Raw genomic sequence first — 27,895 nt, 5'->3', positions numbered from 1 at the left:
TAAAAATTGAATAACCTGGGCGGCACCTGTGGTTCAAAGGAGTAGGGTGTTGGCCCCATATACCAGAGGTGATGGGTTCAAACCCGGCCCCCGACCAAAAAAAAAAAAAAAAACTGCAAAAAAAAAATTGAATAAGTTTTTCACCTTCTAATTTGGCAAAAGGAAAAAAAAATGATTGATAACATCCAGTGTTGGTAAGGATATTTGAAAGCTGGTACATGGGTACACTGTGAATAGAAATATAAATTACAACAATTTTATGTAGCATCATTTGTGAGAATCTAACAAAATTCAGAAAGCACATACACTGTGACCCAGAAATCAGACTTTGAGGAATTTATCTTTCAGAAAAAAATAGCAAAAGTGCAGAAAGATGTATATTATGCAAGGACAATCATTCAACATTATTTGTGAGGGTAAATACTTAGAAACAAGCTAAATGTTTCTCATCAAATAAATTACCTTAGCCTCAGACAATGGAATTCCTTGCAAATATGAAAAAGAATGAAGTAGATTTGCATAGTCTGATATAGAAAAATGTCCATGACACATTATTGAGAGAAAAATTGCATATCATTATGTATAAGATGATGCAAGTATTGTAAAAACCTTCCAAAAGTATTTTTGCTTATGTGTGTGTATGTATTCACGTGTTCATGCATTTCTCAAATAAGAAATAAAAATAAGAGTAAAATTTCAGTCATCATGATGCTTAAGAAATGAGGAATTCTAGTTAATCTGTATTTTTGGTTGATTCAGAGTTAAATATATTTTTTTTTACTTCAACCATTGATTGTTGAAAATCCTTTTAAGATGACTCATTTTCTACCTGTGTGATATCTAGAAATCATTTATAAACCTTCATTCTATGACCATTAATCTTGGGTGATTTACGCTCACTATTATGAAATTGATTCTCTATGCCTGGAACCCTAAGAGTAATGACAATTGCTAAAGTTTTAGAGCCAGGATTCAAATCGGGGTCTCTCTGATGCCACCCTTTTTCACTACAGAAAAACTCTTAGTAGTTACTGACATTGATTAAACCCCTGAAATGAAAATGTTCATTTTTCATTCATTACTTCTGCCTCATAGGAGAAAGCTAGCAGGAAAAAAGTTGTTTGGTTAAGATTTTGGTTTGCTGAGATCCAACAATTAGGTTTTATTTATCTATCACCTAACTTAGCAAATAGAGCTTTACCTATGCTTTTTTGGCCCTTCTGTATGAGCTTTCCAGATCTCAGTCCTCTCCCCTCACTTCCCCACTACATAAACATTATCCTGAAATGTATTTATTATTCTCTTGCTTTTCTATGTACTCTTCCCATGTGCATATGCATCCCTGAATATTATATGATTTAGTTTTGCATGTTTTCAAATTTTGATAATCATATTATTCTCCTGAGAATTGCTTTTCTGTGCCCAATATTACACTAGTGAGATTTATCCATGTTAATGTGCATAGATAGCTCATTTATTTTCAAGATTATATAATATTCCATTGTATGACTGTACCATATGGTACCAATGGAATATGGTCTATTATACAAAAAGAGTATCCTGCATTCTTTTTTTGAAGAATATCATGGTATGGCTTTAAATACTAATATCACAGATGTCACCAACTACTGAGAGCTGCTCTAGCCTTTGTGAGCTGTCTGTTCAGTCTAGTAGTGAAAGAAACAGCTAGTCAAAGAACATCTTACAAAGCATTCCATAATGAATATCAAAATAAAAGTCTAAGTTGAGGAGTGTGGAAGTATGGGGAAGGACCTGATTAACTTGAGCTAGAGCAAGCCTTTGAAAAATGATCATTTGAAATGAGCTTTGAAAAATAGAACTTTCAACAGGCAGATATAAGGAAATAGAACTTTCTATACAAAGAATCACTGAGCACTACAATGGAAATGTAGGGCAATATTCAGACAATGGTTAGCATAGGAGTGGCTGGAGTGTAGGTACGTGAAGGTCTGCCTTACCCAAACTAAGTAGAAAAAGATCTGTAATCAAATTCTAGTGCCATCTTTAAAAATTGGCTAATGGTACATCCCTTGGCAGGTTACTTGACTTGACCCTGTTCTCTCATCTGTAAAGTAAATAACGCCTACCACTCTGAGACACTATGATGATTCTATCTTTAAATGGGAAACATATATATAGGGCCTAGCACAGTGTCTGGCATAAAGTAGATACTTTCTGGATGTCAATTCCCTTCTCTTGTTTAACATTAACTTGAATAAGACCTCTTTCAAATTTGTTTGTTAAGGAATTGAATGCTTAGTCAATGGATGGTTTATTTTTCTTAGAATTTCTCTTCAGGCTCAGAGCTCCACCATGAATGATACTTTGCTTCTGTTAGAAAACTAGCTATTATCTAGCTCAACTTTTCTGAATTATCTTTGTTTTGTTTTCCTCTCCCTAATTCTTACATGTAAATATCAACCGTATACTTCAGAGACAGCCCAAGCTAGGGAGTTTGTGTAGAAAGAAGGAAGAATGTAGAGAAGGTTTCTGTTTGGGTAACCTGAGCTAAAAAAGCAGTATCAACAACAGGGCTTGAAACTGAGACTAAATCTTATGAACTACCTAGTCCCTTTCATTTCAACCCTAGGGACAGAGTTGATGACTGAGTATAGAGAACTCTAAGCCTGTAGATTACCCAGCTACCATGGAAGGGTGATAGCAAATCATGGCCAAGTGGCTTCATCTCACTTAATAAAGGTGAGAAAGCCAGGTGAGCCAGTGAATATAACAGGATGGAAAAGAAAGTTGCACAGAGAACAAATGTGTTAGGTAGGGGTATCCGAAGTCAAAGCACATCTGGAGGCAGCAAAATGGGGAGTTACCAGCTAGCAGCACAAGCACATAGACAGGACATACTGAAGTTGAACAGGTGAGAAGATTAAAAATCTACAGAAGGAATTTATCACAATTTAATTTAATTCAATAGGTAGCTATCAAGTACAGATTGTGGACCAGGCTCTGTGTTTGATCCTGGAGATGTGAAGGTGATATATCCAAGGATAGTTTAAAATCCAAGCCAAAAAACAAGAAACAAGAAGTCAGTGTGGGTTAAGGGATGAGGTATAAACATCTGTTTGCAGAGACTTGATGAAGACACCTTCCTAATTCATCTCCAAGCTATTTCCTCTGATTTTTGTTACCTAGTCAAGACTGTAACTACAAATGATAGAAACCCCACTCTAGCTAGATTAAGAGAAAAAGAAAATTTGTTGCCCCAAATAACCAAACAACAAAATGGGCAATGGTTTTAGTAAAAGCTGGAACACAGGCTGAAATCATGGACTTGAGCACTGTTAAGACTCCCTCTACACTTAGTGCTCTTTGCAGGTCCGTTTTAATATGTACCAGATGGATATCGAGCTGCTGATGAGTGCAGTAGGATGTCTACCTTATAGCCTGGACAACTCCAAGGAAAGAGATGCTCTTCTGCCTCCTTTCAGAAAACATTTTTAAAAATAAAGAAATAAAACCTGTGGAATGCAGCAGCACCAGATGCAAAATGGTGGCCAGCAGGAGGCTGATGAAGGAGCATGAAGAAATCCGCAAATGTGGATGAAAAACTCCCATAACATCCAGGTTGATGAAGCTAATTTATTGACTCGGCAAGGGCTTATTGTTCCTGACAACCCTCCATATGATAAGGGGGCCTTCAGAATCGAAATCAACTTTCCAGCAGAGTACCCATTCAAGCCACCGAAGATCACATGTAAGACAAAGATCTATCACCTGAACATCGATGAAAAGGGGCAGGTCTGTCTGCCAGTAATTAGTACTGAAAACTGGAAGCCAGCAACCAAAACTGACCAAGTAATCCAGTCCCTCATAGCACTGGTGAACGACCCCCAGCCTGAGCACCCACTCTGGGCTGACCTAGCTGAAGAATACTCTAAGGACTGTGAAAAATTCTGCAGAATACTGAAGAGTTTACAAAGAAATATGGGGGAAAGTGAAATTTGCTGTGATTGATTCCAGCAAGTGTGAGTAGAGACCCCAAGCAGTGCACAAAGGAGGACTCTGTGAAAATTTGACACAAGCCACTGCCTGGCATTCGCTTGTGGCAGTTACTAACTTTCTACAGTTTTCTTAATCAAAAGTAGTCTAGATAACCTGTAAAGAAAGGATTAAAAAATTAAGGTGCTCTAAAAAATAAAAAGAAAGAAAGTCATCCTAACAAATGCAAATGATATAACCTAATCGGTTATATTGTACCCTTACATTAACCTGAAATTTAAAAAGAAACCCTGAGGCTGAACCTAGGCTGGCCTGATCTATGCCCCATATTAATTTGAAGCAATCCCTGGGGACAGGGAGGTGGTATCTTAGTCTGTTTTGTGCTGTTATATAGAATACCATTGAGTGGGTAATTTAAAATGAGCAGAAATGTATTGGCTTACAGTTCTGGAGACTAGAAAGTTCACTATTATTGTTCTGGCATCTGGCTAGAGCTGTCTTGTTGTATCATCACTTGATAGAAGTCATCACATAGCAGAAGGGCAAAAATAAGGGGAGACAGAGAAAAAAGGAAAACAGAAAAGAAAAGGAGTGGAGAGAGAGAGAGAAGAGAAAAGGTGGCTGAACTCACCTTTATTTATTTTTTTTTTTTTTTTTTGAGGCAGAGTCTCACTTTCCTACCCTGGGTGGAGTGCCATGGCATGATAGCTCACAGCAACCTCAAACTCTTGGGCTTAAGTGATCCTCTTGCCTCAGCCTTTCAAGTAGCTGGGACTGTAAATACCTACCACAACACCTGGCTATTTTTAGAGACAGTGTCTTGCTCTTACTCAGGCTGGTCTTGAACTCATGAGCTCAGGCAAACCACCTGCCTAGGTCTCCCAGAGTGCTAGGATTACATGCATGAGCCACCATGCCTGGCCTGCGCTCACCATTTTATAATGAGTCCACTCCCATGAAAATGAGCTAATAAACTCATCCCCACAATAATGATGTCAACCCACTCATGAGGTTGCAGTCCTCATGGCCTTATCACTTCTTAAAGGTCCCACTTCTTAATAATATTAAAATGTCAATTAAGTTTCTACATGAGTTTTGGAGGGGGCTAACATTCAAACCATAGCAGGCAGGATAGTATGATTGGCCCAGGCTGGATTAGGTGTCTACCCCTTGAACAATCACTCTGGCAAAGGCTGCACTACAAAGGAAGGAGCTACAGTTCAGATCATAAATCTAAAATAGAAATAGGAGCAATGGTTTCTTCAAAGAAGTGAGCTTGCAGTATGGAAAATCACTTTGAGCTAATCATCCCAACATGTGGCAGTTTGTTGGGGCAGGAGCTTCTCCAAACATAGATGGTCTAGAGCAGGGGTCCTCAAACTTTTTAAACAGGGGACCAGTTCACTGTCCCTCAGACTGTTGGAGGACCAGACTGTGGTCCCTGGGACGAGTTGGCTGCTAAGCAGGACAGGCAGCGGCGGCAAAAATACCCGGCAGGCCAGATAAATGTCCTTGGTGGGCCACATGTGGCCCACGGGCCATAGTTTGAGGATGCCTGGTCTAGAGATACTTGAAAGTAGAAAAAGATAATTGGAAGAACTAGGTTGAAATGGAGAATACACGTGTAGCTGGGAGGACAGAGGGTTCTGACAGGCAATTCTGAATCACCTTAATTCTTTACTTGTTCTCTAGTACCTATAGCAGTGATTTCCAATGGTGAGCCGTGAGAGGATCTTAGGTGTGCTATGAAAAGTTTTAAGGAGTATTCATTAAATTATTTTCAAAGAAGTTCAAAGCAGAGTAGGTGTATTCTTTTTAGTTACTTTTTTTTTTTTTTTTTTTTGGTCAACATAATTAAAGTGGGCATGGAAGCTTAACCATAGGTTCAAGTGTGCCATGAGATAAAAAAAAAAGGTTGAAAAATACTAGCTTGTAGAATAAATTCTGAAACACTTATTATTTTAGGACCTTCAAAATCCTTCTTCCAATATTTTCTTCTTTTTTATCCCCTGTATGAACCTTCTAAACCAAGCAGACTGGTATATTTACTGAACAATGAATCCTGTGCTGAAGCTACACTCATGCTATTATCAGTCCTCCAGATGTGGCATCCTCATTCCTATCTATGTGCTCACGCTGTCATCTTTGCTTGGATGCTTTTACAATGCACGCTGGTATTCACCAAATGCCTATTTATGCTTCTGTGTATAAAAAGTTGTTTTGGATACTGGATATGCACCATGGGCAAGACGGATAGGGAGTCTGCCCTCAAGAAATTTAAATTTTGGCAACAGTAGATGTTCATTATGTAATTGTATACATGATCCTAAAAGTATAACTGTGCTAAGTACTACAGAGAAAGAAGGACCTTTATCTGGGGGGTCAAGGAAGTGAGCTGAAATGTGAAAGATATGAAAGAATTGACCAAGTGGAGAGAAGGAAAAGACAGGAAAAGGGAGAGGGGGAACAGCATGGACAAACAGCGTGAGTGAAAAGGAGGATGGCACGTTGGAGGAACTGGAAGAAGCATATTTTTACCGGAGCTAGAGAGTAAGTGGCCAGAGAAGTAGATAAGAAGCCAGATCATATAGGGCTTTGTAGAGCATACTAAGGATTTAAGATTTATCCTAAACGTGATGGGAATATATTGAAGGGGGAATGATGTGATAGTTTTATCATGTCTCTAGTGAATTGCAAAGAATGGATTAAAGGGGAGCAAGATTAGATGCAAGGAGACCAGTTAGGTTATTGTAGTCATCTAGGCCAGAGATTATTGAATGTGAAAAAGGAAAGAGCTGGATAGGTTCAAAGTATAATTGGGAGATAAAAATGATGAGATTTAATGTTGTGTTGAATGTGGGGGAATGACTCCTAGGTTTCTGGCCTGTGTAAATCAGTGGAATGATAGTTATAGTCACTGGAAGGCAATGCCAAGAAAAGGATCAAATCAGAAGGCAATGATAATCAAATTAGCCTTGGGCTCTGTTTAAATTTTAGGGTCCTTTCAAACATCATAGATGACAAGTGAGCAATTATATATATAAATCTGGGAAACAGTATGGAGTCTAAATTCTCTCCTCTACTCATTCAACCTTACCCGTTCATCAAATCTTAGGTTAATCTACCATCTTCACAAGATGTTACTGACCCATTTTCCCCATCCTGATCTTTCTCTCCTCTGTGTTCTCTCCTAGTGCTTATTCCCCAGGCTCCTCATTAGGTTCCAGTTGTATTCTCTCCATGTATATAGGAATATGTCTTGTTTCTATAACTAGACATTAATTCCTCAAAATTAGAAATCTATGTTAGGTTAGGTTATCCCTCTACACCACCACCAGATATACATGTAGTAAGAGATCATTTTCTCCGTAATGAAGTGAATGCATAACCTTTCTGCTACGAAAGCAGTATTAGGCATAAAAGGTATAAAGTGCCAATGAACTTGGATTTGAATTTTGAGTTCATTTTTACTAGCAGTGATGGCCACGGTCAAGTATTTTAACGTATTTAAAGTCAGTTTCCTCATTTGTCAATCCAAGAAAATAATAATACCTGCCTCAAGAAGTTATTAAATGTATAATGTTTGAAAAATGTGTTTGGCAAATGGTAAGTAAGCACTGGAATAACTGTTATTTGTTGTTGGTATTATGGTTACTAATTTTGTGGAAATCAAAAGCTACCAGTATATAAAATGGCAAGCAGTAGCTATGGTGAGATGACAGACAAGTGAATACAGAAAGCATATGCCTGCTTCTCCATACTTTATGCAACAGGAAGATTTCTCAACATTTTCTACTTCAGAAGGCAGCCATCAATTTATCCATCCTCTTTATCCCTGGCTGGAGCTTGGCCTCTGGTTTTACAGGACATTCCATTGTGTTCTTTCTTGTGTTTCATAACACACAAATTAAGATTTGGCTAAAACCTACCATGTGTAAGCTGTGTGCACATGTGTTTCTATGCGCATAAGTACAGATACATGTACCTATTAACCATTTTTGTTAAGATGGCCCATTGCTCATGTTGTGCGCCATATATTGGTCATTATGTTACTGGCAAGTAAAAAGAAATCACCCACTTTACAGGAGAGAAGCACATTAACTCTTCAAATACTAGGAAATGCTTTTAGTAAATTACCTCCTCCAGTTGCCTTAATGGTGCGCTAGTCTCCCCATAGTAATGCATCTGCGAACAGTAAGTAGTTTTCTGTTACCTCTCCAAAAGAACTAGGATATTTCTAACACAGATACTTGGGAGGGGAGCAAGAAGTTTGGAGCTTTTTTCCTTTATATTAAGGCAATGTTTATGTGTGGAATCACACTAGGAATATGTATAGTAGATATAAATAGCTCCATGCATTTATAGAAATCAAGTATGACCTGCAAATGAATGGGAATAATAAGGAAAATTTTTTGATTATTTTTTCCAGCTTTTTACTTACCAATGCATATAATTTTATATGTATTTTGCTAATTCTTGTTGTAAAGGGCTTCTAATTGAAATGTGACATTGGAATCTAGTGATATTTTTAAGGTACTAGTAGATGATATATATTTCAATTTCACATATGAATAATTATAGTTCAAAATGGTCTTTCTAGTTCTCTTTCCTTTCATACCTCTCCAAAGGCCCATTTGAGTTTTATGTAGGTTAAGAATTAAAACTTATTTCCTAGATGAATGAATGTTATCTTTGAATAAGTTTAGCCTAATGCTAAAATTAAACTGTTCACAAGTGGACTGTTTTAAATAACTCGGCCCAGATTTGGAATTTTCAGAGCAAACGTTATTTGGCATTTATATAGAACACCCTAGCAAGCCTAGACTTATACTTATTGATTATACATCATCAAGTGGAACAGTGATATGCTTATAATTTTATAGCTAAGATGTGGAGTAATTCAATTTTTCTTCCCTCACCCCCACCCCAGGTCCAAATCTCTGAATGCTGTGATAATTAGACTGTTTCAGATGGGCTCTGATTTGACTAGAAAAATTCTCCAGGGGAAAATCATTAAAACTTCCCATCAATCCTCCCTCCATTTCTTTACTTTTTCTCTCCCTCTTTACCTCCCTCCCTTATGATAGTAAGTTCCCAAGTATTTTTGTTTGTTTCAGAGACAGGATCTCGCTGTGTTGCCCAGGCTGGAGTACAGTGGCCATGATCACAGCTTAAATGATCCTCCTTCTTCACCCTGGGACTATAGGTGTGTGCTACCAGGCCTGGCTGTTTATTTATTTATTTATTTGTAGGCATAGGGTCTCACTGTGTTGCCCAGGCTGGACTCAAACTCTTGGCCTCAAGTAATCCTCCTGCCTAGGCCTGTCAAAGTGCTGGGATTACAGGGTTGCACCACCACCCCTAGCTGAAATCCCAAGTATTTTGGCAAAATTCTTTTTTGGAAACAGAGTGAACACATAGAATAGTGCCAAATGTGGCATATCTCAGCATAGTCTCCCAGGGTCTTCAGCTTCCTCCATCCCAGGTCACTGTACACAGAAGCTATTGACTTGGTTTTCACCTAGTAGATTTCAGTTGGGTGGAAAATACTAAATTCCTATTTGTCCCTGCTTTCATGTAGTCAGTTTTCCTGATCCTCTGGAGGAGCCCAGATAAAATGCATAGGCAACAACACATAAATTAATATACAGCTGAAAGCCTCTGTGATTCTTATACTGATTTTGATCTTTACATCCCTGCTCCCACTAGAATATGAATTCTATAATTTTGTCTCTTTTACTCATTGCTTTTTTCCTAGTACCTAGAACAATGCCTGCCACATTAGGTGGTTAATAAATTAAATCTCATTAAATGAAATTGTATTATATTCTAAATTAAAACACAAAGCTAGAGAATTTCTAAGCTGCTTTATGGACTTCTAAAAATTATTAAAATTAGTTATTTGTGTTTAGATTAATGATTCAGGAACCCTTATGCATAGGAACAATAAGCAGCATGGGCTATAATTTGAGACAAGTAAGGCTCATTTCCTGAGAGTGACATTTAAGGCCCTTTGCAAGCTGGCTCCATCTTATCTTACTGGTTCCTTTATCCCGTACCTATAGTATGGATGCATAGAATTGTGTGCTTCTCCTTAAATTCACCATTCCCTTGCACATATCTTTGCCTTTGAACACATGTGTCCCTCTGCTAGAAATGTTCTCATCTTCATTTTAACCTACCAGAGGCATATTTATCATTTTAGGTGAAACCCAGATAACATCTGCTCTAGAACCTGTCTCAGTCTTTCAGGCAGAATGATTCCCTCCCTTGACTTGAGCTCCATAGACTTGAATGTATATGTCTTTTCTATCACTTACCTCCTGGTTCTATCATCATCCCCATGTTTCAACTAGACTTTCAGCTCTTTAAGAACAGAGAATATAACTTTTTCCTTCTCTCTGAAGTGCCTGGATCCTATCACAGTGCCTATTACACAGTAGGTGCTCAATAAATTCTTATTGAATAACATACAGCCCAAGTTCATGTAGACTAAGGATTGGAGCTCTGTATTAAAAATTATAACTCGTAATTTGGCGTGACTCTGGGAAGAGAAAGCATACTAAACCTACCTTAAATTTATCAGATTTGCTAACACAATGCTGTGCTCTTCAGGAACATTTGACCAAGAAGGGGAGAAAGACCAAATGGAGGTAGGGTTCTGGAAAAGGAAGTGACGCCCTGAAAGTAATGGATCCTGGGTACTGGGTGGGAGACACTAACGGACATGAGGTACACAAAGGGAGCAGATCATCCTTAATATCATGCTTGGAACAAACCTTGGAATCAGGACAGAGCCAGGTAACAGTCAAAAGTTAAAATTTAGCCAAACAGGTGTTTTGTCAGTACCCGGTATAATATTGTATAATAACAAGTCACTATTTGGCTGTTTGTGGTTTCTTTCCCCTCAAGGTGATAGCTTGAGGAATGAAGTGAGTCAACTATTCCAGGCGTTGTGTCGGTCCTGATTATCACTGATACTCTTGAGCAATCATCATTGATCACTTGACTTGTATATCCTTCCAAATCTGTAAAATGAACATGCATTCATCTACATAGATTGTCTATTGTTTAAGTGCCTGAAATGTTAATTTGCTTGTTCAGGTTAAATGATTTGGGCAATGTTAATAAGGATTTGGGCAGTGTAAGTTTCCGATTCAAAAGCACTAATGTTGCTGTTGCTGTTTGTATTTGCTTTCTGGCCCCGAAGAGGTTTTGGAAAATGCATTTTGCAGAAATTGCCTACAGTGTTACCACTAAATGACAGTGTGCAAGCTAAAGAGAACCATGCCTTTATCTAATTTCTTACCTCCTTGATAAATTTAAAATAAATGAAAATGTTCCTAAACATTTCATCAGGAATTGTGGAATATTTACAATTCAAAGCCTTTTTCTGAACTCTGTGATACATGCAAAATTCTTAATGTGGATCCCAGATTTAGGCTCAATCTATTTAGCCTGAGATGATAATGCCACCTTGTAAAACAGGAAATGCTCCCAAATTTTTATCTGATTGTCTCCTCTGGCTGGGTGATAATATGCTAAAGTAATACCCCAACACACATTTCCCGATGAATAATATTCCTCTCATCTTTGTTAATGTTGTTAAATAATTTCAAAACTCTCCTCAAGGCAGCTGCTCTGTGCTAGGGAACCAAACACAGGAGAGGCCAACATTTTCTTTTATTTGTCTGCCTGCAGACACAGATGTTGTTTGTGTTGTCTGGAAGCGCAGAATATGCTCTAAAATATCATTGTTGTTTCCAGTGAGTCAAAGTGACATGACGCTGGTGAAGTGAGTCCATAAGAATTAGTATGAAGTGAAATAATACTTCAAAAAGAGGTGTAAATATATTAAACACATATAATACCAATAAGCTATGATATGCATAATTTAAGGGTCTTTTTTTTATACTGTCAGTAACAGAGGAAATGCCCATTGTCTCCTGGCTGCCATATCCCTCAAAGTATTTTGGCGGCTGACTGTGGAAATCCAGATGGAAACAGCAGTGAGCTGAATGAAACCTGGGAGGCAAAAAGCAGGAAGTTCTAGCATCAGCCACACACACACATTGCACAAATGAGAACTAGACTGTGAATTCGAGTGTGCTACTTATAACTTCATATGCTGCATGAGGTGATTAGGATAGTGTTAAAACTGTTCTGAGTTAGCTTTGCCACTTAGGATCTATGTAACCTTGAACAATTTACTTAATCCTTTTTTGAGCCTCAGTTGCTTTATTTGAAAAATAGGAATAATAATAATCTTCCTCTCAGGGCATACTGTGAGGACGAAATGAAATAATGTATGTTTCAGGGTCTGGTATATGGAAGATGCTAAATTCACATTTGAATTTACTTTCTTCTTTTTATTTTTTTAATATGAAGAACTTCATGTTCCTTGGTAGCTTGACATCCATTCACTTGTGCCCCAGGACTGCAGAGTGTGTGCTTTGGAATCAGAACTAGACCAAGTGGTTAAATCTAAAATTTTGCATTTAGTCAATTACAAGTGAATTTCTTGGTAACTGAGGTAAATTAGTTTCCTAATTTCCACAGGTAATGGAGAATGGCCTTTCTTTCTGAACAGAACTGTAATGTAGTACTGTAATGTAAACACCATTTTCAAAAATAATTGTATTGATTTAGATCTACTATGCTTTAGAATGAGGTCAAGACTGACTCTGAAAGAAGTATGGAGACTCCTCAAAAAACTCAAATTAGACCTCTCATTGGACCCCACAATCCCACAACTAGGCATCTACCCAGAAGAAAAAAAGTCATTTTATCATAAAGACATTTGCACTAGATTGTTTATCACAGCTCAATTTACAATCACTAACATGTGGAAAAAACCTAAATGCCCATCAACTTAGGAATGTATTAACAAACTGTGGTATATGTATACCATGGAATACTATTCAGCTATAAGATGATGGTGACTTTACATCTTTTGTATTAACCTGGATGGAGTTGAAACATATTCTTCTTAGTAAAGTATCACAAGAATGGAAAAAGAAATATACAATGTACTCAACACTATTATGAAGCCAGTGGATGATCTAATTCATGCCCACAGAGAAGAAAAACTCATTTCCATTCAAGTTGGGGGTAGGGGAACGGTGGAGGGAAGATAGAAGAAAAGGAAGTGTTTGAGGTGCTCCCACTTAGTGGGCACAATGTAGGGGGTATCACTTACCTTTGGGATGTGCAACACAACTACAAGAGGGATTCTACCTAACAGATTCAAATATTGTGACCTGATTGAACCTTTGCATTAACCTGAAATTAAGAAAAAAATATTGACTCTGCTTACAAGAGTGTTTGACTACTATGTTAGTATTTCTATATAAGAATTCATTCTGCTATTGACTATATATACTGTGCCACTGAAGAATCATTATAGGAATTAATGATAAACAAAGGGAATATTACTAACCTCCCATTACGAACCCTTCTCCCTTGAGAAGTAGATTTTGAGGGTTAAATAGTAGTACTGCATTTGCACTGAGTTAACTGTGTCCCGTCATCTAGTCTTCTTTGAAGCAAACAATGTGCATTTGACCAGAATTACTAACCTAGATTATGAGAGAAATATCTAACTATGAAATAAACAAAGACAACTACCCTGTTAAGATAGAAATGGTAAATGTGTGTTGCCAGTATCACTGAGTTTACCTAATCTGTCACAGTACTTTATCATTGAGCTCAGATTGGCCCATGAAACTTTCCTGCCATATTAGGATAAAACCTGATTTGTTGGTTGCATTTGCATCAGTTGTAACAATCTAAGCATTTAGGATTTCAGTATCCAGAATTCATGCTCTTCTGATTCTACTGGAGTGAAAGAAAAATGGCAGACAAGTTGAGATAAATACATCTGGCATTTCCCTAATTGGTGGCAGTTTGTGAACAGAGATTGGTTTTTCTGTTTTATCAACCTTATTACTTTATTTCATTGCTCTCAGTATTCTACTGGAAAATTAAATTAGGAAAGCTGTAAACATTTTTTGTCTTCCCCCTGTATTTCCTATCCACGTCTTTATTGAGGTAAGACTGACATAAAGTAAGCTGTATGCATATAGAATGTACAATTTGGTCAATTTGATATATGTATATACCTGTGAAACATCACCACAATAATCCCAGTGAATGTATCAACCCAAGGAGTTTCTTCTCCCCACTTTAGAATGCCTTTACACTCCACTCCCCACCCACCCCATTTCCAGGCAGCCACTGATCTGCTTTCCATCATTATAGATTAGTTTTTGTCTTCTAGAGACTTACATACAGTACGTAGACATATTGTCTGGCCTCTTAATCTCAACATAATTATTTTGATATTTGTGTTGTTGTGTGTATTAATAATCCGTTCCTTTCTGTCTAAGCAGAATTCCAATGCATGGAGGTACCAGACTTTGCATTTGTTTGTCTATTGATGGCCTTTTCAGTTGTTTATAAATTTTGGCTGTTGTAGTACCAAAAAAGGAAAAAAAAAACTGCTATGAGCATTTGTGTAAAAATCTTTATGTGGATATGTGATTTTATTTCTTTTTTGTAAATATTGAGAGGTGGAATAGTAAGATCATAAATATATGTAAATATATGTATAACTTTACAAGACATGGAGGTCTAATTAGCTCTAGAGCCAACATTTTTCTCAACCCACCTACTGATGTTTAATAGCAAGATCTCAACAATAAAATTGTTGCGAAGTAATTTAACCATGGATTAAAATAAAGCTTTATGCATGCGTACAGATAGACAGTCCTTGACTATAAATGGTTTGACTTATGATTATTTTGACTTTAAGATGTTTCAAAAGCAGTACATAGTAGAAACTGTACCTCAAGTACATATATAACCATTCTGTTTTTTGCTTTGAGTACAGTTTTCAATAAATTATACAAGACAGTCAACATTTTATAATACAATAAGCTTTGTGTTAGATGATTTTTCCCAATTGTAGGCTAACGTAAGTGTTCTGAGTCTGTTTAAGGTAGGTTAAGCTAAGCTATGATGTGAAGTAAATTAGGTATATGAAATACATTTTCAACTTAAAGATATTTGCAACTTACAGTGGGTTTAATCAGGACATAACCCCACAATAAGTCAAGGAACATCTCTGTGTGTGTATGTGTGTGTATAACCCATTTTGTGTATTCTATTCAATGCCCATGAATTATGAGGTTTTCCAGTCCGACTTTTGAGAATAGAAACTATTTCTAGCCCTATTTCAGATTCAGAAGTTGTTTCCTTTATTCCTTTTAGGTTGTTCTTTCTTCAGTCTCAGGTGCTTGTCTTCCATGCCCGCAGTGCTCAGAACGCAGGTGAATGTCCAGGGGTACCTGCTGCAGATCTACGGAGTTCTCTTTTTCTGTAGCTCTCTCCTTTCGGGTACTCTGTTCTGCAAACTTCCGCCATCTTGACATTCCTGGATTACTGCTTAGTCTTCTCAACTCAGACAGACTACCAGCCTCTATGTATGTTCCCCCTTCTTGTGCCGAGGCCTGAAACTATCTGCAGATAGTAAGCTGGAGCCGTTGTAGTGCTTGCCTCATTTGTTCCCTATATCCGAGGGATCGCTGTCATTCATGCTCTGTCACTCACTGTCTTAAAACTGTTGTTTCATACATTTTGTGTAGTTTTTCTTCTTGTTGTTTCAGGCAGGAGAATAAAATTGGTTCCTGTCGCCCTATTTCATCTGGAAGTAGAAGTCTGACCTCGAATTTAATGTTTTCCTATAAAGAGAATTCAAATTTACAAGTTCCTGATGTCAGAGGGTTATCTCGCCAACCTTTGGCTACTTGGCTAGTTTCTTTTTTCCATCCCCCCAAAAGTGTTTAGAGTAACATTTTTCTCTGAGTTCCGAAGATGGAGATTGTCCAAAGGGCTACAAACCAATCCAGGGCACTCTACAAACTGCCCGAGATGGTCATTTCTATGTCGTATGTGATAAAACTGATTGATGGGGAAAAAAGAAGTTTCTAGTCAAACTATCTTAAAGATGATCTTTGACCAAGGCTTTGTGGCTGTTTTCAGTAAAAGTTTCCCAGTCCTAACATATATTTCTGAAGAATTCTAATAGGGGATATTTCCCAGTTCATTAATTCAAAAAATATACTAAGGAAATCTTTCTTTGTCAGCCCATTTCAATCAGAAGATGATGCAGAGAACTTATTCTCTACTTGTGTAATATGGTTAGAAATTGTTTCTTTCAGCTAGTAGGCTTCCTTCTTTCTCTTCTTACCAAATCTGTAAAGCACGTCTTAATTTGCATACATGGCTAATTTACAAAAATAATAATTTTTCAATTTGCATTAGTAGGCTTTGTTTTAGGTTAAGCCAAACTGTCTCAGCTGTCAGAATTGTATTCACGGTGTTACCCCTTTCCAGAGTGGTTTCATATTAACTATTGATTGTAAATCTTTGGTCATTCTTTGCCGAGAATTATTCTAGAGCCTGAGAGTATGATAAGATTACTTTATATCTATATGTCCTTCATAGATCATACAACACTTTGCTTTTGATTTTGCCTATTTTTCTTCTATATCAAAGTATAAAACATTATGTTTTGATAGTCTTGTGTTGATATACATATGCACAGTGAAGTGATTACTACAGTCAAGCAAATTAACATGCCCATTATCCCATATGGTTACCTTTTTGTGTGTAGTAAGAGTATATAAAATTTATTTTCTTGACATATTACCAGTAGACTCCAGATGATGGTGAAAGATACCAAAAATTTAGGAGACATTATATGAGCTAGAGGTCTAATTCAGGAGATAACACATGTGATAGAAATACAGAAAGAAAAGAAACACACAATCAGATACGGAATTATGTAAAATTCTATGAAGAGTAAAAGTGCAAATATTATTGGGAAGGAACACAGGGAAGTTGGAGAATACTTCGTGAGGATACTGAAACAGGCCGGATATTATTAATTAGGTTAGTGAAAAATCAGAGGGAGGTATTCTAGGTGATTCGCACGACATGTATAAAAATGTCGAGGCAAAAATAAATAGGATATTTTTGAAAAGTGGTAGAAAGAATCCCCTGATGGAGTAGCATGTAGTTTATTCAGTTGTTCCTAATAGACACTGACTCTAGTGCACAGTTCTGTCTTGGCATTTTTACTCACTCATCACAAAGTAAATGCTTACAGAGAAGTATAGAATGTTACAGAAGTCTCATCGTTTGCCTGTATGTGTTTGAAGCACTCACAAGTGTCTTTAATGGTCATTTAACTCTTGATCTCATTGATCTCACTTTCTCATTGGAATTGTGCAGCACATTACTGTAGTTTAAAATTTCAGAGACAGACACACACACATGCACACACACCGAGCAAACACTTTCGCATGCTTAGTGAGCCTAATGGAAATACACAGCTATACCTGGAAGACCACAGTGGGCAATAAGGATGCAGGTTCCAAAATGTTATGAACAGCTAGAAAATTGGACCAACACAGGTAAGAAATGAGAAATTTTTAGGGCCATTGAGCACCATGCATTTGCAGTGTTCAGTAGCCCTGAAAATTTCTCATTTAGGCCAGGAAGTCTCCGTCTTGTTCAAAATGTTGAAATAAAGGAACATGCGCAGGTCCTCATTGATCTAAGTTTCTGTTGAATTCCTGGACCTCCCACCATCTTTTCTAGCCCCTGATTCTTTTTCCATACTCTTGCCACAAAGACTGTGGAGCAAGCATCCAGTTTTGTTTTTTTTCTTCCATTGTGATTGTAAAACTGCTGTCTGAGTTAGCTTCAAAACAAGTTCTTCCATCTCATATGAATACAGTCTAAATGGAGCCATTCACTAAGGTGAAAATTAGTTTAAGGAAATAGTTAGCAATTGCTTATTCCCACATCAATTTACTTCCTCTTCTTAAATTGCTGAAGAATATTTTAATCTCTCTCTAAATCTGATTGGAGTTTGTTTTGATTTTTTTCCAGGTTCCTACCTCATCTCCCTTCCACTTGACTCCGTGCTATAATTCCATGTCCTCCAATTTGAACCATTTTTACAGATTTGCAATTCACTGTAGTCTCAGAGCGTCCTTTTTTAAATTAACATCGTCTTTTAACTATGTTCTGGGATGTCTCCAGTTAGCCAATATTGGTCACAAAGCATGAATGTTTCTACTTCAGGCCTTTAACTCTGCCCAGATTTGTTGCCGTGCTTTTCAGTGTACTGACAGATGGAGAAATCTTGAAAATTAAATAAGGCATAATTAGTAGGTCCTGAGTGCTGAGATAATGGGTGCATTTGGAACTGTGAGTGGGAGATTAGGCTTCGGGAAGCTTAGTTATTTTATTTAAGTCCTCTGATAACCACAGGGCCCAGTCTTACACATGGGAGCATTCCATCTCTTACTCCTGTGCCCCAGAAAAGTCTGATAAGCCCTCAGCAGAAAAATAAAAGTCAGGTTTGGGTGGTGTGCCTTTATTACTTTGTTACCATCGGGACCTTTAAAAAGGCTCTCTATGGAACTTCCCAAAGGACATGACACGGTCCTGTTAATTCATTCTGCTCACTGCCTAGTACAGCACTTTGCATGTGATAAAGCTCTCCATGAAGAGAGGAGGATATTAAATAGGACTAATTTTCTAAGATGAAGAAAAATCAGAGAAGACTATTTTGTTTTGTTTTCTTGACTTGAAATTGAGTGGGTGTTCAAATGAAGCTGTGTTTAAGTAAACGTCCATGAACTGATTTGTTTAGCAATTTGATATCATTTTCTTTTCAAAGCCCCCAAACAGAAATACAAAATGGTCCTCCATAGTGAAAATTATTTGTCTCTTATCTGGTATTACTAAATTCTTTTTCTCTTTGTATTTCTTGCTTAAGACTATTAACAATCCACTGAAATTGTTCACTAGAAACAGTAGTGAATTATTAGTGGATCAGTAGTATTTTTTAATTGTGTGAATTTTAGTTATTGTGCCATAGAGTCTATTTGTAATAGCCATGTTTGTAAACCAATGATTTTATACTTGATCTTAGCCAAAAGGCCGAGAAGTGATTGTAAACCAATAATTTTATTTGCTGAGTAACTATTTATTCAATTGCTGTTTTACATTTACATTTAAGGTACTCTATCAATAATATTGAAATTCACAGTAGCTACCTAGGCTGTATTAATACTTTAATATAGTGAGACTTAGAATCATGACGCACCATCTTATTTAACTAACAGATTTGATTATCCTTAATAGAAGTATGAATTGCACCTTAATTCATAAAACCATTTACTCCTTTCTCATTTGAAAATATTGACCACTTCACATTTTTCCATAAAAGGTTCAGATTATAGTTACAGAATGTAAGAACAAGGCAGTTACTTACAGATTTATTTCTAGTTGAACTCATACATTTTACAAATGTGGAAACTGAGGACCTAAGATGTTAAGTGACTTATCGAACAATTACATGGCTAATTAATAAAACCTGCTTTTGTAGATAATTCATAAGGGTTGTTATGAGTCACAATAGTTAAAGCTAATAATTTAACTTCTACCCCTCCTTTATTTTGAAAATGGACTATATTGTTTAAAAGTTGTCTCCTAAACATCCCATATCATGGCTATTATTAATCATACCACTTGACCTCCAATTATTTACTTGGAGTATGATGTCTTAAAGCTCCCTTTTAAGAGGAAGCATGGATGGGTAGAATTTGAAGAAAAGTCAAGTCTTGAGCTTATCAGAAAAACAGAAATGGCATTTCCAGAAAAACACTGATTTAGCTACTGCTTTCCCTTTCAGATTTTGATAAGTAGCTTCCCCAAGCTGAACACCTGAGATCAACCCCTAGATTCACAGAGAGAAAGTACAGTAGTTATTTTTATTCCATGCTTCATGGCATTTTTAAAAATGATAAATTTATTAGCATTAATAGATGCCGAAAGTGATCCTATGTGCCAGAATCACTAAGCTTAGTCTCAAGATCCCCAAGGATTTTTCCTTAGCTACTGAAAGCTTAGCAGTAATCAGTTTCATCCTTAGTCCCCTCCCCCAGAGAGTATTTGGTTTTCAACTGTTACGTCCCCAGGACAAAAATGCTCCCTATAAGATCACTGAGAAATCATGCATCAGTTAGCCTTGATGACCTCTTGGCTTAGATATAAGTAGGATAACATTTTTAACTACCATTTGTTCGTGTTACATGTACTTTATTCCACCAAGAAGAAAAGAGCAGAATCTCCTTTTGGCTCTGAAACCCTTGGCTCCACCTATGAATATTGGCTGATTCTAAGTCTTTCTTGTTGTTTTAATAGCTAGTGGTGTAAAATTAACTAAAAAAAAATAGATGTATAATTGAAGCACAATAAACTACACATACTACATGTACTCAAAATATACAATCTGATAAACTTTGATAAGTACAAGATCTGACAATTAAGTTTGCAAACTTGCCACCACATGCTTACACTTGCAGCACTATACAAACAACTCAGTAAAGTGTCATAACCTTAGTATACCAGTGTCTCACAGCTGTGTTTGGGTTGACAGGTAGCAATGTTTTCCTGAGTGTTTTGTATGCCATATGATGACAACTCTCATAGTCATTACAGAAAAAGAGTTCCAAACTTGCTGTGAAAGGTAGACTAGGCATTGGCATCAGTGCATAGCTTTCTAAGGTGAGTGCTTCGAATATGACCATAGTGATATTCAGCAATGAGGTATGTAGCATTTTTTCTGGGATGAGTTCACAAACTTAATTGTAGAGGTTGTCTATGCCAGTGAAACTATTGCAAGAAACAGTATAACAGATATTTAGATCATCCCAAAGTTTCCTGTGTCTCTTGGTTATCTGTATCTCTCTCCACCCTCTTCCCCAGACAACCACTTATCTGCTTTCAGTCACTAAAGATTAGTTTACATTTTCTAGAATTTCACAAAAATGGAAGTATACAGCGTGTAGAATTTTTGTCTGTATTCTTTCACTCATCATAATTGTTTTGAAATCCATCATGTTTTACACATCAATATTTCATTCCTTTTTAGGACCAAATAATATTCCATTGTGTGGATATATGACAGGTGGTTTGGATCTTCCTACTTTTTAGCTATTATGAATAAAGCTGTTATAAAAAAAACTTGCACAGGTTTTTGTGCAGACAGAAATGTTTTATTTGGGGGGAATAAATGTCCAGGTGTACAATTCTTCTCCTGGTAAGTATAGCTTTAACTTTTAGGAAATTATTTTTCCAAGTGGTTATGTCATTTTGCTTTCTTGCATCAGTGTAAGAAAATTGCAGTTTCCTCCATTCTTGTCAACACTTGATATGGTTAGAATTTCGTTTCAGCCATTCTAGTAAGTGTGTAGTGGAATCTCACTGTGGTTTTAGTCTGCATTTTCCTGGTAACAATGATGTTGAGCATCTTTTCAATTGCTTATTAGCTATTCCTATACCTTTGCTGTGAAATTATCTCTCTAAACCTTTTGTCCATTAAAAAAAATGGACTTCAACTCTATTAATCTACTCAGATTTTTTCTTATAAAACTGTAATATTGGTTTCCCTGGGAATAAAAGTTAAATACATGTTTGTAAAATTGAAAATACATCATTCGCTTGACTACATCTATAGCTGTTTACTCTTGAAATGTAGTTTCTCATGGTTCCAGTGTATCCTTGAAATTCTAGGATAACATTGTACTTACATTTCTCTCATGGCTAGTTTGTTGGTAAGAATAGGTCTATAATAAATCCAGTTGAACTTTATCTTCTCTAGGGAATACATAGTATTTTAGGTAATAAGGTTATATGTGCAAGGCCAGAAAACAACCACTTAAGGTGCATTGTAAGTGCTTTATAGATAATGCATCCTATGGGAATTTTGAGTACCACCAACACTTTTCTGTATTTAAGGAAATATTTTACAATGGTAACACTGATTCCAAGGAAGGAAAGTGAGGTAGTTCAATGAACATCCCTTACTATAAATAAGTGAATCATTTCTTTCTTTTCTTCCTTTTTATATAAATTTCTACATTTTCTCTTTTTTTCTCTGTTTTACCTCTTTAAAAAAGGAACAAGTATAGCTTACTTGGATTGTTACCATTTCTAATAATAGATTGACAAGGAAGTGTACTTTTACCTGATGGTATTTAATTAGAGAATTTGTGGTTTAGTCTTTGTATTCAAATCAGGGCATAGGTTCAATAGAAAATAAAGTACTCCTCCTATGAAGTTTTTGATCACATTGTACAACATTTTCTTAGAAGAGAATAAATCCATGTCCAAATTTCATTTCATTTTGAATAGGAAAATAAATCTCTTATTCATAAAAAAAGAATCTATTTACATCTGCCAGTGTTCTCTTTAAAAAATAAACAACTTTATCTAGTGTTTTAGTGTTTTATTAATCTTGCATGACAAATTGATCATGTGTTTATTTTTACTTTCTCATTCTTTTCCAATGAATGTCATGACTCAGATGCTTATATTAAAATCTTTGGAAAACTACATCTCATATCCCATTGTATGAATGAATCTAAATGCAAGTCTACGCTTTGGGAAGTAAATTTTCTAATTAGTGCCCTGAATCCATGGAAAATAAATGGAGGCACTTCATAGCAATTCAAAGCAGAAGCTTTCTCAATTGTGTCTTTAAATAGAATCAGAGCTGGTGGTAGTGCCATGATAAGATTGCACCCTCACTACAATCCTATTTCCAGCTTCCATTGACTTCAGAGAAGTCTCTTGGGCAGTAGTTTACAAAGTGCGATCCCTAGACAGGAAGCATGGGCCTTAACAGGGAATATGTTTGGAATGCAAATTTGCTGGCCCTACTCCACAATTTCTGAAACAAAAATTGAAACTAGAGGGTATAGGTGGGAATTGGGTGCAGGAATCTATGTTTTGACAAGCCTTCTAGGTGATTCTGAAGCACACAAGTTAGGGAAGGAAGTTGTGAATACAGTCCTATATAAAATTCATTTCTTACAGCTTCAAACTGACAGGTTCATTACCAGGTTGCTGTAGCAACAACTGCACAGTAGGATTGGATAATGAAACATTGTGAAATTAAGAGGCATGAATATTAGCCTATCCCAATATTCTAGATCACTAAGATTTATATTGTACAAAATGGATTTTTACTTTTAGCCTTATGGCAAGCAGAAGCATGGTTTGATAAGCTTTTATATTTGATAAATGCAAACCATGCCTATTTTTTAAATATCACTTCTCTGGAATTTAGACAAGTTTTTGTAGAAAAATAGAATTACTCTTAAAGACATTCATCACAAGAGTCATACTCAACAGTGTAATATAACCCTGAAAAAGTTAATTTTTTTCATTTTAATTGAATTTACCTAATACAGTCTAGTAGCTTTATATGCCAACATCTACTTCACAAAGCACAGTGGTAGGCCCCTAATGGCTATTAAATAAGCATTAAGACTTGATTTTCTAAAACCCTTATTTGGCAATTATATGTCACAAAAATAGTTCCTTTAAAAATATATTCATATTCTGCACTATTTTTAGTATATTACCTAAGATCCAGGATTTTCTGTAATCAAAGAATTAAATTCATGTTAGCGTTTGCATGCCATTGATATGTGCTAAGGATTAAATGCACTCAATTAAGCTTCTTCCTGGCCAAAGGACATACCCTGTCTCTGATGTCCGTCTAAGAAAATCCTATATATTGTACTACATCTCTGGATTACCTTATCTAAGTATTACATGGACATTTCAGGTGATTCGTCTTGGCATGTGGTCATTTTCCATTAACTTATTAGGGATTGTTAAAGCATCTTTTCCCCTTTTTGACACCTTGCCATAATCGAAGGTAAAATTGACTGTTAAGACTGAATGCCTGGTATTCATGCAGTAAGTTGATGAGACTTCACTGGTGTCTAGCAGAAACCACGCCCAGATGGGGGTTTTAGGAAAAAGGGTTCCATTGCTATGTGATATGTGCGATGCACAAATAATACAGAGGGTGCAAAAAAAAAGTATACATTTTAAGAATGGAAAAAACTATATATCAATAACAAAAGATGACTACAAGCCACATTTGAGTACCTCTTATAATAACAGAAGTCAAATGTGTCTTAAGTATTACAATTTTAACATAGTTTTTCCCTTTTTTATTATTTACTTATTTATTTATTTTTAGAGACAGAATCTCACTTTGTCGCCCTTGGTAGAGTGCCATGGCATCACAGCTCAGCGCAACCTCCAGCTCCTGGGCTTAGGCGATTCTCTTGCCTCAGCCTTCTGAGTAGCTGAGACGACAGGCACTAGCCACAACCCCTGGCTATTTTTTTGTTGCAGTTTGGCCAGGGACGGGTTTGAACCCGCCACCCTCGGTATATTTGGGCTGGCGCCCTACCCAGTGACCCACAGGTGCCGCCCGTTTTTTTTTTTTTTTTAAATGTGTACATATTTTTTGGTACCCTCTGTATCTATCATCTGGAGGTTACTTTCTACAACTGTAAAAAGGGGGGATTTGTTACATCATCTTTAAGAGTGTAAACATTTTATAATCCTAAAACCTGGGGGGAAAGGGGAGAAAATTCAAACCACGAAGCACTACCAGGGTTTGATATATAACTGAATTTTTTTGTATGTTAATTGAAAGAATGAATTAAACATAATAATTAGCGTAAAGTGTACGTTAAACTCCTTTGGAAACAATGAGATATAACAATACTCGCTACTCATAATTTTTTTTTTATTAAATTATAACTGTACATTAATGCAGTCGTGGGGTACAGTGTGGTGTTTTCATATATGATTTGAAATATTTTCATCAAACTGGTTAACTTTGCCTTCATGTCATTTTCTTAGTTATTGTGTTGTAATTTTAGTGGTTAATGTGTGTTAGGAAAAATACTTTGGAAAAGTGTATTTGAACTTAATGTTATTTTTCTCAAGTTTTCACATTGAATTATTTATTCTCAACTCCAGAGCATGTGAAATACTTAGAAAAGCAAATAATTTAAGTATTTTAAGCATAGGTGTGCTCTATAGATTATACATATATTCTTACTAGAAGAGAAATATCTTTTAAAGGACAGCTCTCTACACTTTAGACTTGTCTGCACTCACTTATTTCATTACATTTTGTGCAACCTAAAATTGTCGCTATAAAGCTATTTTCGGCATGCTTTTTCCAGAACCTTGTAAGAATCAACAGGAGCATAATTTTAAGCTACAGAAGTGCAAAATAAGCACAGAATCCTAGCTCCCATAAATAAAAGGCCAGAATTCTAACTTGGCAAAAACACATAATTACTAGCAATGGGGGAGGGGGAGATGAGGGCAAAAAGTAGAATTTTACTGAATCTTTCCTGCCATTTCTAAACTTTTTCTCTGAATTTTGTTCCTTCTCAGAGATGGAATTTTGTGAAACCTCTCACACTCTGTGCTCTGGCTACCAGACAGACATGCACAGCGTTTCCCGGCACGGCTACCAGCTAGAGATGGGATCTGACGTGGACACAGAGACTGAGGGCGCTGCCTCACCTGACCACGCTCTAAGAATGTGGATAAGGGGAATGAAATCGGAGCATAGCTCCTGTTTGTCCAGCCGGGCCAACTCCGCATTGTCCTTGACTGACACTGACCATGAAAGGAAGTCGGATGGGGAAAATGGTAATAAATCTACCTACACTGTTTAAGCAAAACACAGAAAGAAGGCCGTTTTTAGACTTTGCTTTGTTTTCCTTCCTTATGTCTGCTGTTCTTTCCTTTAATTACGCACAGTGGAACAAGTTAGCAGGGACTCAAGGACAGTGCACGTACCTAAGTGTCTGGCAAATAATCATTTATTTACAATAACGGACAAAATGCTTTCCCTTTGTGGTGAACCCCCAAGGGAAATAATCTCCTGTAGTAATCAGCAATCTTGTACATGTCTTATTTATGTCTCACCTTTTATTTTCATCTGCATTTTCCTGTGCAATATTACTGGGATTTATTAAAGTCCTCACTTCATGTATTTTGGCTTTATATCAGTATATGAAAAATTATATAGCAGGCATACTCTATATGTGCTTTCTATTTTGATTCAGATTAACCTATTGACTGTACAGACAGACTCACATTAACCAGGTTGGATTAAAAAGATTTAAAAACAGAAAGTGAATTAACATCAGCCATTTGCTAGACAATTAAGTACTAACAGCAGTATCATTATATTATAATTATATGTTATTTTCCTGTAATTTTTAGAAAGGGAAAAGTTTTTGACTTTTTGATTTGTTGAAAAGGGGTTAATTTACTTGATTTCTGCTCTTCTGTCCTACCAGAGAACAAAATCCTTTCCTAAAAGCACATTAATGCTTATTAAACACATTAATCTCGTCTCTTCATCATTCTATTTGTCTAAATTTTATAGGTCTCCATCACCATGACCACAAAGCTTAGTCTGTTAGCAAAGACTAATTTGTATTTTCCTAAGTGGCAGAGAGGTAGCCCAACTACACTGTAACTCTAGTTTTTTCATTCTGTCCTCTTCTGTCTCCTTCAGCCCCAAAGGGACATTGGCCACAAGAATATAATCAGGAATGAGTGGTTGCCTGCTAGAATATCATTTCCTTAATAATAGGTCATAGCACTTTGCAATATGACTGGACATTCTTGGGATCTTGAGTTTTTTTAGATCATTTTCATATATTTATGCTTGTATTGCTGACTTTGGCCTAAAGTGGGACAGGTAGAGTACGGCGATGAGAGTAGAACATATTTGGTACGTGCCTGCATGTAAGTGAAAGAGCACTAGGACAGACGTCAGGAGACCTTAGACTGGTCACTACAGTTTATAGGGCTTCATCTGTCAGTAAGGAAAAACAATGAACAAAATTGTTTTATGTGCAGTGGACCCCAACCTGGACAGTGGCCAGCAAGGGACACAGCACTGAGGAAAGAAAGAAAAACTTACACCAAACTTAGTGCATAAAACCAGAAGCCTGAAAGGGCATGCACTGTTTCATGTGCTCGGGGACAGGGGGCAGCACCTGTCCTGTTTCCCAGAGTCTTTTTATTGGGTGCATAGCAGAGTATACCTGCAAGGATGCACAGCAGTCAAGGTTAAGAATGAGAGAGGGAATATTACAGCCTCCAGGGATGTTGATTAAAGGGTAAGCAAGGACATAGGGTAATGGAACATCTGAAGTGGCCAGATAATGGTGCAACCGGAAGAGAGAATGGGGAGAGCAAGTCTCATCTACTCAGGCAGACATCTCAGCTTCTCTAGCCTAAGCTACAAGTTGATGGCCTCAGCACACCTGCACTGCTGATTTCCCTATGCAGAGATAGTCAGCCAGACATTCCCCTGACTGGGCACCTTACGCTGAGTTGGAAGGTCTGTGAGGAATTCAGCCTGTCTACCTCCCACACAAAATTATACTAAATGGAGGGGTAGGTGATCACTTGTATTGCCGAGACATCTTGTTCTATCTCATCTCACTCCTGACACAGAAATTTATAGCCAATTTACCAGGGGGTGAAACAATTAAAATAAAATACAGACATTTTCTCATCAGGCTCTACCTACTAGTCTTCAATAGAGGTAGCAACTGCCTCAGTATGAGGCTTCTTTGGGGATGATGGAAATGTTCTAGAATTATATAGTGGTGATGGTTGTGCAACTGTAAAAATACTAAAAAAAAAAAACACTGAATCGTATGCTTTAAAAGGGTGAATATTATGATATATGACCTATATTTCAATAAAGCTGTTATTTTTAGAAAAAGCATCACTGGATGAAGGGTAAGGGTTGAAGTTTGAGGAATTCCAGATGACTTGGGTAAGGATTAATTAGTTAAATGTTTGCATTACAGGTTTTAAATTCTCTCCTGTTTGCTGTGACATGGAGGCTCAAGCTGGGTCTACTCAGGGTAAGATTTTTCAAATATTTAACCACAATTATTTTGACTTCACCCCATCTCTG

The 27,895-nt window shown here is 36.7% G+C and overlaps 1 protein-coding gene and 1 pseudogene across 3 annotated transcripts in view; both read left to right on the top strand.

Moving 5' to 3' along the window:
• Window positions 1-27,895, top strand: part of TENM1 (teneurin transmembrane protein 1) — a 596,275-nt gene that overhangs the window by 47,882 nt on the left and 520,498 nt on the right. For all 3 annotated transcript variants that reach the window (XM_012812797.1, XM_003801898.2, XM_003801899.2), the window contains exons 2-3: window positions 25,336-25,596; window positions 27,786-27,842. In XM_012812797.1, the coding sequence (XP_012668251.1) occupies window positions 25,336-25,596; window positions 27,786-27,842 (318 nt within the window). The remainder of the gene's footprint in view (window positions 1-25,335; window positions 25,597-27,785; window positions 27,843-27,895) is intronic.
• On the top strand, window positions 3,524-3,974 carry LOC111722246 (annotated as a pseudogene).

This window comes from Otolemur garnettii, unplaced genomic scaffold (genome assembly GCF_000181295.1).
Source record: "Otolemur garnettii isolate 467f Iridium unplaced genomic scaffold, OtoGar3 scaffold00224, whole genome shotgun sequence".
Taxonomy (NCBI): domain Eukaryota; kingdom Metazoa; phylum Chordata; class Mammalia; order Primates; family Galagidae; genus Otolemur; species Otolemur garnettii.
This window is presented reverse-complemented; position numbering and strand designations above follow the sequence as displayed.